A 17,552-nucleotide genomic window follows, 5' to 3' on the forward strand; every position below is an offset into this window, starting at 1 on the left:
TTCCGAAATTATTCTTTCAAATCTGAAATGACTAAATTTGCAAACGAGGAAGGAAATTCTGCTTCACCATTTTTATGCAACTCTGCACAGTATAGCATATAAACAAAGTTACAACGTTTCACTTGGCTTTCCAGAAGTATCAACTTTGCTCTGAATGCCTTGATAAGCGCAAATAAATCACAGACTAAGTTATTTTCACCCTGCAACATTAAATTCAAATGGTTCATATGGTTCACCAGATCANATCAGCAAAAAATGCTAATTTCCAAAGCCACTCGGTATCTGATAAAAGTGGTTCGTGATGGTTTTTCTCAGTAAGAAATACGATTATATCAATTTCATTCCTGAGCTGAAAGAAGCGCGAAAGAACCTTTCCACAGCTAAGCCATCGAACTGCAGTATAATATGTCAGGTCAATAAGCTCGGAATCACATTTACCAGTACCCACTGGAAAATTAGTTCAATTGGCGCATTTCTGCACAATTTTTCGCGGGCCGTAGTTTGGAGACCCTTCTTTTAGAGGATTCCCAGGCTTCGCCCGCTCGTCCTTCTGATAAGAACGGAATGAAAGTGAAGGTACAGAAGTAGTGGCTTGAGACAAGGGCAATGGAATTTTGGTTCTCTGAATTAGTGTTCAATTGCGTACTTTGAAAAAATATTGGTGGCTTTTGCAGAAATGTAGATTAGTTCTGATAAAATTAAAGTGGGGGAGCTCCGAATTTCTACTTAATACAATAGTTTTTAATTACGAAATTTCTGCTTCACAGGAAACATAGTGCATTTATATTCTAAAAGGGCAACCGCTTAATAGTGTTTAACCAAAAATTCCCTGTTTATTCTGAGAATAATGCGAAACATTGAAATATATGGCGTGGGCAAAATGCAATGTTTCTTAGTATTAAAGCAGGTGGTACATTAACAACCACTATGCTTTCAAAATTAAATTATCGCTATACCTATGCAAAATGCCAAGATGACCTGGGGTGAGTTGGACTGCTTTTAGTGAATTTTTTAGACCATTGGACTAGATGGAAACGAGCAGTGAGCTTCATTTTCCGGACACTTTACCCTCAGATTCCTTGATTTAACGCGACGTAAGAATGCAGGTAAAGTGGAGGTATAGCTCCACCGTTCTTAACCTTGGCATTAGATGGGAGAGAGTGGTTAGTTTCACGCTCCTGTCGTTTTACCCTTGTGGATGGCTCTCAGAGTACCCATAGGATAGGAGGCTCAGTGGGCAGCAGAGCCGGTCTAGACTCTATCAAGAAGAAAAGAATCTCTTGCCCCTGCCGGGAATCGAACCCCAACCCTTCAGCCTGCATCCTATTCCTTATACGAACTGAGATAAATGAATACTGTAAAGTTGTGCGTAATTAAGAACTATACCACGAAGACGCAGAGAAACTAGAAGTGAAACGCCACACGTTCTTGATCTTGACATTACGTAGATGTAGATGAGTGGTCAGCTCCACCCCCCAGAAGTTTTAAACCAGTTTGGATGCGGCAGAGAAAAGGAAAACCTGTTGCAACAGCCAAGCATTTGAGCCTAACTCTCCGGTCGCCTATACCGTAGGCTAACCTGTCCGAACTGGAGTATTCCATTCTGATGCCACATGTAATATACAAGGGCTTTTTTTTTATTTGAAGTATTTTCATTGTATTCGTTTTGTGTAGTGTGTCCTTTATTGCTTGTGTAGTTTTGTGTGGTGTGTTATTTATGTGTTATGTCTTATTGTAATATCACTGTCACCGGGTAAAAACCCATTTGCAGTTTAAGTATAATAATAATAATAGTAATAATAATGATAACATACATCATAAGCTTGTTTTATTGCTAGTTGGGTGGGACTAAGTCCCTTGTACTGCGGCCACTTCTAACCTATTGTACCAGCCCCAGATGATAGGTGAGGGTGATTGTAGAGCAATTGGTGGAATGAAGAATGGCAGGGGAAACCGAAGTACTCGGAGAAAACCTGCCCCAGAGCCACTTTGTCCACCACAAATCCCACTTGACCAGACCCGGGATCGAACCCGGGCCGTCGCGGTGGGAAGCCAGGGACTAACCGCTTGAGCTATGGCGCTGCCACATCATAAGCTTATGGAATGCAGAATTCTCGGATAAAGCAGTTAAGATTATTATGACCGTGAAAGCCTTATACAACATTTTGTTTTGATATTAAGTAACTTGTTGAGGCACTTACATCGTATGGAATGTGGAACTGCTTGACGAGGTTGCATTGCAGAAACATACGCACAGTAGCACGACACGTGTCTTCGTCGGTTAAGTCAAAGTCGATGAACTTAAAGCTGCAACATCACAAATAAGATAAAAACTGCTTACTTAACGACATCTTATCAGCAAATTAGATTATATAACATCGAAAGATAGGATGGTCTCAGTGAATACTGAATTATAAAGCATGTTAAAGGAAGCGGTCGTGGCCTGATTTGAGGAATGTCAGTTATCCTGGCATTGGCCTGGAGGGAATGAGGAAAACCGTATAAGACTTCAATCAGGATTGTCCGTTTCCGGGCCAAGATCTTGACCAAGGACCTTGCAAATGCGAAGAGGGGACGTGCGACGAATTTTCTTATCGAACTGGATATTAAGCAAAATGCATGGATACTTTCTTAAGTTTGTTTATAATTTTCCTCGACAGCCCAGGCAGGCGAATGACGGAACACTTCTAAGGAAGAGCCTAGAACAACTTCTTTCGAAATGTCTTTTCACTGTTCACTCACGGTAATCTCTCTGCGCTACGTAATTGCTGCAGTTACAGAAACTTTTCGGAGTTAATTGCGTGACTCTTAACTTCATAGAACTGGGGGGTTAGTTCCGCAATTGACGGCTTCTAAGTTCGTTACTTGCATCACAAAATCCCTCCAATTGGTCCAGTACTGAACCAATTCAATACTACAGTTTCTTTAAGATCCATTATAATATTAACTTCCCATTTACACCCAGAGCTCCCAAGCGGGAAATTCTTTAAACGCTTCCTTATGTGAATGCATGAATTTCTCGTTTCTTTGTTGCTTCCTGTATACGCCCCTCACCTCATCTTTCTTAATTCATTACTCTAACATCAATAGCTGAAATCTGCGAATTTTGAAATTCCCCATTATGTAATTTTCTGATATTTCTTTGGCAGCAGATCCAATTTTCGCGTTATCTCTTTATTCTCAGACATCTTAGATTTTTGTCCTTCTTTCACATTGAGAGACCAACTTTACTCTTTCCCAGTTTAATCTGGTCATGGAGCCCTTGCACATTCGAAGAGTTTTGCAGAAGCCGTAATACAATTCTAATGTATGAAGGTAAAAAAATATAAAAAATAATCAATAATAATAATAAATAAATGTTAAACAATGGTACAAGTTTATCATTAGGATTTTTTTTCCTTGGCACTACAACCCCAGTGTGCCTAGGCCTACCTCCATGAACTTCTCCGTTCACCTTTCGGTTTTTCTACATCTTACACAGTCGGTAGACTCCTTGGGCGGGTGATCAGCTCGTCACAAGGCCTCTACCTGTACACAAACACAGAACAACGCGTACACACACAAACTAAACATCCATGCCCTGAGTGGAATTCGAACCCACGATCCCGGTTTCCAAGCGAGCGAAAACAGTACATGCCTTAGACCGCTCGGCTACCGTGACCGGCATTAGGATATTTACTTTCATATATTCATTTCTTGTATATGAAAAATTAACTTTAAACAATGACGTGCCACATATTTGGAATTGTCAATGTCGAGAAGCAGTCATGGTTCATTTTGGGTAGTATTATGGAATTTTCCTGAAGAGATTGAGGAAAACCACGGAGAACTTCAGTCACGATATTCGGTGTCCCGGCCGGGATTCGAACTAGATACTTTCCGAATATAAGTAAGAAGGGTTACCGCTTGAGCTAACTTAACTTTTTTGTAAATCGTATAGCAATGGACATATAAAATATCCATCAAATCTCTCGGATTTCACTGTAAAGACAAAGAAAAATTGTGCAAATTATGAAACACGCTAAAAGAATTACCTTGTATGAGAGTTGTTTATTATCGCTGGCGTAGGTGGAGACGTTTACAACTAAGATGAATGTTATTCGATAGATTGACCTTCAATGGATAGACGATTCGAGTCACCGTGGATCAACTTTCGGCTACTGCACACGTCNGGTTTGTCTGGCTTATTTCTCCACCAGAGACAGGTGTTATATAATACATACCGAAGAAAAGGATTAGTAGTAATCTAGGATCACGTAACATACATAGTTCACATAAATATTCTGTTACTTTCAATTCAGAATAATCTGTTAGCTTGCGTTTCCGATCGTGGGAACCGACTTCTTTCCAACGAGTTGCAATGTCGATATATTTCGTTAAGCACTTCATGACCTTACAAATAGCAATTACAGGTTTATACCAAATGATGAAACACGGATTTGAAATATATTAATATCTGTATTAAAAATACGACCGCCTCTTTGTACTAGTGGTCAGAGTTCCTGCATACAGATCCAGAAGTCCCGGGTTCGATTACCGGCTACAAGCTGGAAGGTCGCGAGTTCAAGTCCCAATGAGGTTATTGAAATTTTCCAATTGAGCTAATCCTTCCAACCGCAATATGGCCCTGGAGTCGACTCTAACAGAAATGAGTATCAGAAATATTCTTGGAATATTCTTTGGGGTAAACGGCGGCTAAAGGGCGGCCGACGCATCTATGAGCCGATTGTTTAGCAAATGTGGGAACCTCAACATCTCCCAACCGTATGGGCCTCCATGGCCTGTTAAAGGGATACCTTTACTTTACTTACTTACTTTTACTATAGTTAATATACGTGGCCATATTTCAATTGTTGCAGTGAAGTATATGTGCAAACTGTGACAGATCGCGGAATAAGAGCAGGCGTGTAATGAACGTGGCTTTAAAATCGCAGAGTGATAGTGTATTTTGTGATAAATTACACTTATTTGTGTAAGTGGTTAAACTATACAAGTGAATTTGATTTCGATGCGCCAGAATTAAAATACTTTCCATTAAATTATTCATATCCCTTTACTGGGGACACAAGTTTTGTAATATGTGTAGTCAGTTTCTTGGTGTAATTTATCAGTGTTTAAAATTCGACCTGTAAGTGAAGGATTTGCAAATAGCCTTGACAGGCCTTGCCAGTGGTTGCTTGCAACGTACCAGCGTCAGCCCGTGGATGTCTTCGTGCGTGGGATCCAACTGAAAGGGTAAGTTTCATATTTCACCACTTTTCATGCAGCTGTCCATCTCCTGTCATGCAGTATGAAAAATCTGTATAGTGGATAAATATACACGTATGTTTCTTACCTTTCTCTATCTCTATCCTTCCTTTCTTTATGTGGAAGAAACAATAAAGAAAGAAGTAAGCCATAATAAGCCGATCACAGTGGCCTCGCGGTCTAAGGCATGAACTTGTCTTCTCCCGCTCGAGGCATGGATGTCTGTTTGCGTTTATTCTGTGTGTAGGTAGCGGCACTGCGGCGGGCTGATCACCCGTCCAGGGAATACTACCGACTGTCTTAGGATTAAGAAACTGGCGTGGAACAAAGAGTTTCACGGAAGCCCTATGCTCCAAAGTGGGAGCAACAGGAAAGAGAGACAGTTGCCATAGTAACAAATAATGATCGACAAACATTGCTAGTAGGTGGCATGTCTAGAAATCAGTTGAACGTAACACATTAAAATACAGCTTTTAAATAGAGTCAAATAAGAAGGAAACATTTTATTACGTGCAAGATCTGAACGAAGATTGCAGTATCTCGGAAGTAATTCATTATTAAGATAACTGTGTTTATGGACGTGACGCGGTAGTCTCATAGAAGTTTCCCAGTGTTTCGGAAGAACACCCTGTCTCCATTATCAGGGTAGAAAATAAAATTGACACGTTTCCTGCGAAACGTCTGTGAACTTGTACTAGATTGCACGGCATCACAACAAAACAGACAGTCATCTTATTATTATTATTATTATTATTATTATTGGAGGGGGTGGGTTTCCCCATGCACTTAGACCAGTTATTGGTCCATTGTGTGTCCCCCTTTAATTTCTACTGTCCCCATACCCTACCGGTAGACGATGCGTGCTATCAGCCCCGTTGAGCCAACGAGGTCGGCCCTCGGTACCTTGATACTTCCCCCATCTACCAGAGGCATTGGAAACTACTTGGGCCGGAAAGTTTTTACCTAATAAGGTCTCCTAGAGACATGACGTTCTTTTACGTGCCGTAAATCTACGACACGGGACTCACGGCTTGAAGTCCTTCCCGGAGGACTTGTTCCCTGAATTTTTCCGCCCTTAAAAATTCCACGACCTCCGCCGGGTTTGAACCCGCGTACCTTGAGTCATGAGGTGGGAACGTTACCCCTAGACTACGGAGGCCGCTGACAGTCATCTTTATAGCGATCGCTGTGAGAACTTAACATTTCATAAGTATTTTTTTTTTACTAAAAGAAAACAACTTGACATAAAATACCGTCAAATGTATTGGCTTCTCAATAGAGAATCAAAGCTCTCTATGAATAACAAAATACTATTATACAAAGCTATATTGAAACTTATGGTCAACTCTGGGGATGTGCAAAGCCGGCGACAATCAATCCCATCCAGAGATTCCAATCAAAAACACTAAGGGCAATTGCAGACGCGCCATGGTATGTGAGCAACCTTACACTCCATAACGAACTAAAGATACCCTTCGTCAAAAATGAATACTAAGAATGGCTGAAAGGTACAAAAACAAAACTTAAACCATGACAACGAATAAATAGAAGAGCTATACACCAACGGTCCAGTGACAAGAAGACTGAACAGAACATGGCCCCAAGACATCACCAATCAATGAAATAGACTACGTGTAGGAGAAACATCACTGGATGTTTCCCTTGCAAGCTAACCACCTACAATACGTTTACTTAATACTCTGTAATGATGTAGATTGTAAAGAAGCATAATAATTATAATACTTATAATAATAAAAAGTATTCTTTAAGTGCTGTCGTAGACTGATTACCCTGCAAAATAGGAAGGGTCTGACATCCTTCTGCCTTGCGTACAGCATAGTAGGCCCCTGCTAGTGGTCCAGGTTTGATACGCCATCGCGTCCTCACTTATATCCGATGTTTCACGCAGTATTTCAGTTTCATGAAAGGCAAGGATTAAGTACAGGCAGACTGACACGATAATGCGTAAATGATCTTATTTATGTTATGGCAGACGTGACAGGTTAAGCCGTTCGTACGAGTATATTAGCGTGATCTCGGCGGCTGTCGAGGGATTTCTGACACCTGTATAATGGAATTAAATATACGAATTTTACCCGGGACTTGTACATTCGTATTTACCTGCGCTGTAGCTTCGTTGTAAAGATATTTATTGGGACTGGCCAATTTTTCAGGCTCAATCTCATTTCTAAACAGATCCGCTGCCTAGGACTGGGGTCTGATTTCTGAGAGGAAGAGACAAGAGTGTCTCTGCGAAGAGAATAAGTGGAATTTACATTAGCCTATTCTATATAATTATGGTTTGAAAAAATCTGTAGTGTGGGATGTGACGCCGTCTAGTCCGGTAGAATATAACCGGCATTTAAGAGGAAACGTATTGCCTCCATCTGCAAGGTCGAAATATAAACCAAGCAAAAAGTACGTGTGAGTAAGGACCCAGAAGAAACTCAGTTCGATGCTTGCTTCTTGCGTGTTGCTTGACTTGCACTTTGACGCTGAAGATGAAGAATGTACGTAAATTCCTCCAAAACTTTGGTGAACGGCGTCACATCGCAAAAGACAGTACTATTTTAGTCACTGATGTGAGAAGGAGATTGTAGAAAAATGAATAATGAGGAGCCTTATAACATGTACTCTTCTCCAAGTATAATTAGAATGATCAAGCCAAGGAGGATGAGATTGACAGGGCATGTAGCACGAATGTGAGAGAATCGGTATGCATATGGAACGTTGGTGGGAAAGATAGGAGGAAAGAGACCACTAGGAAGATCAAGGCGTAGGTGGGTGACCAATATTAAAACGGATCTTAGAGAGATGGGATGGTATGGACTGGATCGACCTGGCTCAGGATAGGGACCAGTGGGGGGCTCTTGTGAACACGGAAATGAACCTTCGGGTTCCATAAAATGCTGGGAAGTTCTTGAGTAGCTGCACAATTAGCGGCTTCTCAAGAAGGGCTCAGCTCCACGTGTGAGTGAGTGAGCCTTATTTGATCTTAGAAACATAGGATGGGGTGGTATGGACTGAGTTGATCTGGCTCAGGATAGGGACAGTGTAGAGCTCTTATGAACACGGTGATGAACCTTCTGGTTCCATAAAATGCCGTGAGATTCTTGAGTAGCTGCAGAATTTGCAGCTTTTCAAGAAGGGCTCAGCTCCATGAAGTTAGTTAGATCTGATAACCTTAAATCGGAATATTTACAGTTTGTTTAACGATGCTTTCAGTATCTTAGATTTCAGGCCTATAGCGTCGAATGGTGAAAGTCCATCTGCTCTACGAACCAGGGAACTTGATAACTTGTGGAGGTTACCGAACAGAAGTCCCACGCAAATATGTCTGAATTTCTCACCGGTGTATGGATACCGGAAGTGTGTTGAAAATAGGATCTACTGACTTTATGATGATGACGTAACAGTCTCCGTCACTGACTGGCAACGACGCACCATGGTTCATACAGTGGATGGAGTAAGGGATGGATTTTTTTGTTGCTAGTGGGGTGGGACTAAGTCCCTTGTACTGCGGCCACTTCTGGCCTATTGTACCAGCCCCAGATGATAGGTGAGGGTGATTATGGAGCAATTGGTGGAATGACGATTGGCAGGGGAAACCAAAGTACTCGGAGAAAACCTGCCCCAGCGCCACTTTGTCCACCACAAATCCCACTTGACCAGACCCGGGATCGAACCTGGGCCGCCGCAGTGGGAGTATAGGATGAATACTGAATAATGAATTGGAAGGATTTGGAAGGAAATGATCGTGGTCTAATTTCAAGTACCCGTACAATCCCGGTATTAACCTGGAGGGCCTGAGGAAAAAACAAATATCACTTAGGATAGCCGGTATCCCGCCTGAGATTCAAACCGGGAACTTCCACAATACAAGTAGGAAGCGTAACCGGTTCAACCAACTTGCTCGGTACAGCGATACTCAGGGATCTTCAAGAGGATTCATCTCCAGGATTTCTTCCGTTCATTTCTCGTTCACCATTCATGAAAATGTTCCTATCTCATTCGTCTGATGTTGAAACAGTATCGCTAAATAGGCAGAGAGTAGATAATTAACAGGACAGTACATCAAGAATTAAATTAATTGTACGGAATTGGAACAGTTTTGTTGGTACAAAGACCGTTTGTCGTTGAATCACAGTTTAATTTCCCGCAAGGGAAACGGGTATTTCTCTTCTTCACGGCGTCCAGATCGGCTCTGAGACACAACCAGCCTCCTAACCAATAAGCATCGGGGAGTATTTCCCTGGAGGCAAAGCGTTCTGGGCGTGAGACACACGACATACTTCTATCAGGTGCCGAACTTAAAAATTCATACAGATATTTTTTCATTTTCCAAAATGTCTTCAGAATATGGTGGCACTTAATTAGATATAAGTAAAGCTATCCCTGTAACAGGCCGTGGAGGTCCATAGGGTTGAGAGAGATCGAGACTCCCACATTATCTAGACAGTCGGTTCATAGATGGCGGTAAGTTTGTCAACGTTACGCGCCGGCAGCCCTATTCCCCCAGGAAGATTCCTGGTACTCATTTCTGTTAGAGGCTGAGTCGACCCCAAGGGCATAGTGCGGCTGGAACGACTACGTAAATTGAAAAAATCCACCACATCGGGAATAGAACCTGCGACCTTCCGGCTTGTAGCCTCAACCAACTATGCTACCGTGTGCCCCATAATTAAGTATAGGGATAACTTTATCTCTAGCGGTATTCTGAACCTAGGTGATATTGTGTAAGAGGTACGAGGCATTAGTTAACGTACGCTTATAAAATTTCCAAACAGAATTACTCTTTTGTTTAAACGCACTACCTCTCACTTTTCTTGAAATATGCGGTCTCCACACAAATTCCTTAAACGTTCTTTATTTTGCTTTTAGGATACCGTGAACTATTATATGCTTCTGTCTGTGATAACTCTGGCAACTTGTTGAAGTGCCATATTCTTGACGTGAACGCCTATTGAATTCCTTTATTTCTTATGAGTCCTTTCTGTGCCACCTGTTGCCGAATATTTCTACCGTGTATTTCGGAATCGAACAGACATTCCTATCTCATGACATTTAAAATTTGAAATTTTCAAGGCGAATAAATTTATTAAAATCTTCTCGGTTGATCAATCATACCAAGGCTTAGTTAAAACCAACGCTTCGCATATGTCATCCGTCTCAATCATCAGGATTAAGTTCATATGTCTCATCGATAACTGCTTAGAGTCTTAGAGAGTGCGCCTACTATTCTGAGTATTTTGTTGCTTTCTACTTTCTTAAGCTCCTAGAACAGGTATGTACTATAATTTGTATGTAAGATCTGAGGTTTTCACGGCGGTGACTATGAAGAATGCCGTCTTCTGGAATGTGGCGGCGACGTGTAGATCATGTGTAAACCGACGTTTCGGAGAAACGTCGGTTTACACATGATCTACACGGTACCACATCCCAGAAGATGGTATTATTTTAAAATTTGTAGTTCTTCGCTTGAAATACTCTTCTTTTCTCATTACACTCAAAAAAATATTTCGCAGTTGATGAAGACTTTAGGCGCATTTTGGCCTGACGAACATATATAATCTAATTTATAACAGAAATATTAATGAAGATAAGTTTCTGTACCTTGCACAAATCTTCTTGTTGTAAAGAACCTCCAGGACAATACTTCAATATGTTACTATAATAGTGATTAACTGGCAATTATGAATAATAACTCCCTGCTCGTGGGCGATTTTGTAGAATCTGTAATTATTATTCACTTCTATCGTAACATAGGCCTATGCATATTATTCCCAGGTAATCCAGTTACAGTGCCGACCACAATGGCCGCGCTGTCTAAGGCAAGAACCAGCTTCGCCCTCTCTAACACTGGGATCGTGGGTTCAAATCCCACTCGAGGCATTAAGGTTTCTGTGCGTTTATTCTGTGTTTATCTTGTTCTGAGTGTAGATCGGTTGATCCCCCGTCCAAAAATTCCTACCGACTCTGTATAGATTAAGAAACTGAAAAAGCGGCCAAGGCCCACAAAGCTGTAGACCAATAAATACGTAGATACGCGTAGATACGAGTACATAGACTCCAGTACACGACGCTATTGTATTAAAGTTAACGGAATTATGTATTTTTCAGTTAGAATTAAAGTAATCGAAACCTAAGAAGTAACAAAAATTTCGAGTTGCCGAACATTCTTTGGAGAGCAACTATTATGTAAGTAGAGGAACACCTGTGCACAAAATAACACCAATAAATAAGTAAGGAAATATTGGCTTGCACATAACAATTATGGCGCTATCGCTCGCTTCTATTTTTATACATCGAAAGCCTTAAAACTTGCGAAAGAAATTATTTCGGATATAAAATATATTTCACTTCTCCTGTACCTCTCGTTAGAAAGTTCCCCCCTCTTCCCTCTCTGATGAATATTTTGCGCGCTACGCTTAAGACTCATGGTGGAACGTGTAAAGACCTTCAAGTAATTGTCCGTTATTTTGTAGGTTTTTTCTTTTCCCAAATTGGTATAGGTCTTTAAGCATAACATTTCATGATATTCCTCTTACCTGTTTTCGAGTTGTTACATGCTGAGAGACGGATATGACGCAGGGAACGGGTGCAGAAGAGAAAAAACGGAACACGAAATCAGAGCGATTTCCCGCAGTGACTCGAACTAATTCCTAACACAAGGGAACTAACTCCTGACACAAGGGAACTAACTCCTGACACAAGGGAACTAACTCATGACACAAGGGAATTAAATCGCTATACAACAACGTACAGTGTGGTTAGACCTATGAAGATGCCAAGGATGATACTTGTAGATACACAATGACGATGACATACATGATCTTAATTAACATAAACCTACATTGAAAGCATTTCTTTGAAACTACATTGTACTCGACATAACCTGGAGAGCTTTCCAATATATGAAGCCTCACCTGACTGAGGAGTTATTGATTAGTACATTTACGTCACTCGCACTATTTTTGGAATTTTATAAAATCACCCCTACAGAGATGATTTTGTACTGTGGAGAAACAATATTAATACTTGTATGGCAGTGGTAAATATTCTTACCGCCTGTTTTAATATTCAGTAACTCATTAAGAGTACTATGCAGCCCCACGTATCTCCATGAGGTCCACCGACATTTCGGAGGAACGCACTGACTCTTATCATCAGCCTCGAAGCAAGAATCAAGAAGAAACTCAGCCTGTTATTTGATTGTTGCTTGGATTACTCTCCCATCGGAAATGCAGACGGTATATTTCTCAGAAAATTCGGTGGAGCTTACCCAACTACACGGCATTACGTCCCAGAAGATAGAACTCTCCATAGACGTCGCTGTGAGAACCTCAAATCCAACACAAAATCCTATTAACGGATCAGTTTGGTTCTGAGGAGAAATGGGAGCAGAAAGTAGGCCCCACTTTTTTACAAATTCGTTATCTATGATATTCTACATTTCCTTAACATTTATTTAAATTTATCCCCAATAGAACTCTCGTTCTAAATTAAACATAAAACATTAAACATTAAACATAAAAATTAGAATATACAAAACTATAATTTTTCCTGTGGTTCTGTATGGGTGTGAAACTTGATCTCTGACATTAAGGGAGGAACATAGACTGAGGGTGTCTGAGAACAGGGTGTTGAGGAGAATATTTGGACCGAAGAGAGATGAAGTGACAGGAGGTTGGAGAAAACTGCATAATGAGGAGCTTCATAACTTCTACTCTTCTCCAAGTATAATTAGAATGATCAAGTCAAGGAGGATGAGGTGGGCAGGGCACGTAGCACGAATGGGGGAGATGTGGAATGCGTATAGGATATTGGTGTGAAAGCCAGAACGAAAGAGACCACTGGGAAGGTGGCGGACAATATTAAATTGATTCTTAGGGAGATAGGATGGGATGGTATTGATTGGATTGATCTGGCTCAGGATAGGGACCAGTGGAGGGCTCTTGTGAACACGATAATGAACCTTCGGGGTCCATAAAATGCTGCGAAATTCTTGAGTAGTTGCAGAATTGGCGGCTCCTCCAGAGGGGCTCAGCTCCATGAGTAAGTAAGTAAGGGCTCTATTACTGCAAATACATTTTTTCCCCCGGCCAGACAGCCATTTTGGGAGATCAGGAGAATAAGGCGACGAATGAATAAAAACCTGAAGAAATTATGAACGAAATTATTGTTGGAGCTCAGTTCACGTTTTATGAGTGAACAATACATTTGATATAATGTGGCCATAGCTATAAATTGCGTCATGGACCTTATGAACAAAAATATTACTACGTTTCCATTACAGATGTAATTTTTACATTCCATACACAATGTTGAAACGTGACTATTTGGACTAGCTAACGAATGGAGGGGCTAAAGGAAATTAATGGTGGAGTTCGGTTCAGTATTTAATAATGTTCACAGTCTTTGCAACACTAATCGCTTTACAAAGAGTACGAAATTTTCCTTCTGTTTCATTACATTGGAAATTGTTCCTAGTAGAAAATGTTAAGTTGTAATCATACAGACACATACGTTCCTAAAATAAGTTATTTTTTGAGGTTAGTCAAGCGGTGAAGATTTGGTAGCCTTGACTAAGGACAGATTTTACTCATTAGGCCGTGTTTCTATATATAGGTTACGTATACGGGAAAACTTGGATGGGGAATTAGATGTAAGAATAAGTTAATTAAAATTAATTTTATGAACGTCAGGAGAGGTACAAGGTACAGCAGGAAGAGAACTTTATCAAATCAGAAGGTGGGAAAAGTTTCCATAGCTTGCTTAACATAACAGCGAAATGGTGTCTAAGAAACGGCATTTTATCTAAGAGAACGGAAGGTTTATGTATGATTTTATGAAATAAACGTTGGGACCAATCAAGCGGCTTGCATCTCTCTGTAAGTTACTATTTCACCTTGAAAAATAATATATCTTCTCTAAAAGAGCGACGGCCTTTGTCTAATAAAGCAACTGTGTTTCATCGGCTAAAATAAAAGTTTATCTTCTAATAAAGCAACATAATTTTGTTTCATAAAGCAGAGATGTTTAGTTGGATAAAACAAAGAAGTTTGTGTCTAATAATACAATAGGATTTTGTTTTATAAAGCAATGAGATATTGTTGGGTAATGTAGAAGTTTTTTATCTACAAAATAATATGATCTTGTTTCATACAAGAGATGTTTAGCCGAACAAAACAAAGGGGGTCTTTGTCTAGTAATACAGTAGGTTTTTATATTGTAAAGCAATTGAAATTTGTTGAGCAATACAAAAGCTCTTTGTTCAGTAAACTAACAGGATTTTGTTTCAGAAAGGCAAAAAGAAAAAACTATCCGTGTAACAGGCCGTGGGGTTGTGAGATGTCGAGGCTTCCACATTTTCTAGGCATTTGGCTTACAGATGACGGTGGGGTTTGTCAGCGCAGCCGCCCTTTACCGCCAGGAAGATTCCTGGTACTCATTTCTGTTACAGACTGAGTCGACCCCAGGACCATAATGCGGCTGGAAGGATTAGGTTAATTGAAAATTCCAACGACTCTTCGGAAATCGAACCAGCGACCTTCCGGCCTCTAGCATAGTGCCTCAAGAAACTACGCTATCGCGTGCCCCTCATAAAACAAGGGTTTTGTCTAACATGACAGCACGATTTCGCCTGATGTAACGAAAGATTTTTCTGCAAAAAACGACGTTATCATCTCAACAGCAACACAGAATTACGTCATTTAGAACCGTGGATTGGTGTGTGTGCGTGTGGGCGTGTGAATTTGTGGGTTGGTGGATTTAGAGACACTTTAAAATCCTTGGCTATATGCGCCCTACCGATTGGTGAGCTTCTTTTTCTTTTTTTTTTTGGTGACCAGGAATATTTGATTTAAGTATTTATGAACGTAATAAATTATCAGCAGGCCTGTTTTGTGAGAATACTTAAAATTCCAGCTCAAAAAGTTTTCGACTTTCCGACCGGGTGTGAACTGGCGGGAAATCACCACTGGCTATTTTCCTTTCTCGAAGTACTGATTACATTGTGGCATATAGGCTCGTTGCTAAGCAACAACCGCGAAACATACAAGACATCGGCTGTTACTAGTCAACGGCCCGTGAACAACAAGAGAGAGATGTTTTCTGTGAGGTCCGTGCCGAGATATTATAAGCAGGAGGGTGCCAATGGAGTTAATGAGGAGTTGGTCGGCGAGTTAGATAACTTCTGCGGTTCAGTCATTGTGAGCGGTTGCTGTGAGAAGGTAGTAGCAGAGGCCAGAGATAGTTCAGGAACCCAGAGGAAGGGGAAAGTCCGACGTTGGAAGCGTGAGGTCCGTGCCGAGATATTATAAGCAGGAGGGTGCCAATGGAGTTAATGAGGAGTTGGTCGGCGAGTTAGATAACTTCTGCGGTTCAGTCATTGTGAGCGGTTGCTGTGAGAAGGTAGTAGCTGAGGCCGGAGATAGTTCAGGAACCCAGAGGAAGGGGAAAGTCCGACGTTGGAAGCCGCTACCAAGCAACAGCTAGTGGAGAGTGTAACAGACTGAGAACACTGGTCTCTATATGACAGTGATTTGTAAAGTGTAGTCACGCGGTGTATCGAAAAATCAAATAAATCCGATTATCAATCCAAACCCCGTCTATAGTCACTCCATATGCGTGACAGTATCATTGTTTATGGTATTGTCTTTAAAGGCTGTGGTAATCGTAAATGTAAACAATACATTTATCTCACCTGTAGAGGTTGTACGTCTCGGCAGATGGGATGATATCCTGGCTTAGCTTGGACGTATCTTCTGAGGAAGCCGTTGCATGGTAGGACAGACACTCCAGAGCTACCTTCTGTTTGGCCATCAGTTTGCCTGAAAAAGCAGTGATTGTATTAGAGTTCAACTAAAACAAATGTAAGATTGTTAATACTGCGTGAAATTCAACGAACGATTCTCATAATAAAGGTAAAGTCGTCCCTGTGCTTAAGTAATTGAGCACTACGACATGAAGACATATGAGGGAGTGGATGTACATATAAACTCACGTTTTCTTTAACTCGGCACTACATGGAGAAGAGTGGTCAGCTTCACGACCCGACCGCTCTACCCCCGTGGAAAGAGCCCCCGTTACCCATTCGACAGGTGGCTGTGTGGGTCGCAGAGTCGGTCTGGACGACATGGATAAGTATAATTTTGGACCATACCGGGACTCGAACACCGACTCCTCGGTCTTCCAGCCCGTCGCCAGTCGCTATACAGACTGCGCTGTCCCCGGGGGAGACTTTCGTAATATTTTATACAGTTCTAATTGTAACGTGGAAACAAGAGACGGGGTTACATTATTTTTTCCCTTGGCACTACAGCCCCAGTGGGCCTAGGCCTACCTCCATGAACTTCTCCGTTCACTTCAGTTTTTCTTGATCTTACACATTCGGTAGGACTCCTTGGGCGGGTGATCAGCTCGTCGCAAGGCCTCTACCTGTACACAAACACAGAAAAACGCACACACAAACTAAACATCCATGCCCTGAGTGGTATTCGAACTCACGATCCCGGTTTCCAAGCGAGCGAAGACAGTACAATAATGTGTATGATTGTACGTATATGTGTGATGACGCTTGCGTTTGTAGGAATATAGCCTCTATAATTTTCTTCCCTGCATGTAAAAAGCCAGAGACTATATAACCTTCGTATTTCAAAGTTCAATTCCCAAAATGTCCATTTTTTTTTTATTTTTCTGCTGTCATTAATACTAAAAATTGAAGATGCTGAAATATTTAAATGAATAAGGCTAGAGGTATGTGACTGCAGATCCTCATAAATTACATTGCCAAAGAAGCATATGAAAAATATGAATCTTATTGGATAGAAACATAAATTAATTTTCCTTATATTTAGTTAAATATAAGTCATATAACTATTTATCTAATGAATCTCTGCTTTTAATTATTTGTATAAAACATATTGTAATGTGTAGCACCGTTGCTGTTCAACGATCGCGAGTAGGAACATACGTTGCTTGGTAGCAGTCGGCAAACACGTCAACAAAATATGGGCTGTCGCTAGGCAACCGTCCATGACAATAGAAAACTGTTGCAGGCGGTGTTTTCGGTTGGGTCCGTCCCTAGGCTATATAGCGAGGACCCCAGGCTGGCTAAGTGCAGCTGCAGGATATTTGCCGGATATTAACGACTTGAACGCGGGAAACTGAAGAATCTACACTGTTAGAAGCTGTTGCTAGGGAACGACTTTTAGAGACGCAACAGGCTTGAAAATGTTTAGCGGGAGCGTGATGATTTTTGAGATGTGGAGATCAGCGCTGTCGCTGTAGTTACTTGTAGTTCC

General features: G+C 41.1%; 1 protein-coding gene across 1 annotated transcript in view; it reads right to left on the reverse strand.

Moving 5' to 3' along the window:
* The window catches only part of LOC111869292 (cGMP-specific 3',5'-cyclic phosphodiesterase), a 114,714-nt gene that overhangs the window by 18,284 nt on the left and 78,878 nt on the right, over positions 1-17,552 (reverse strand). Inside the window, exons 13-14 of the mRNA XM_023860691.2 lie at positions 15,953-16,079; positions 2,202-2,307 (exon numbers count right to left, since the gene is read on the reverse strand). Coding sequence (XP_023716459.1) covers positions 2,202-2,307; positions 15,953-16,079 — 233 coding nt within the window. The remainder of the gene's footprint in view (positions 1-2,201; positions 2,308-15,952; positions 16,080-17,552) is intronic.

This window comes from Cryptotermes secundus, unplaced genomic scaffold (assembly GCF_002891405.2).
Source record: "Cryptotermes secundus unplaced genomic scaffold, Csec_1.0 scaffold124, whole genome shotgun sequence".
Taxonomy (NCBI): Eukaryota; Metazoa; Arthropoda; class Insecta; order Blattodea; family Kalotermitidae; genus Cryptotermes; species Cryptotermes secundus.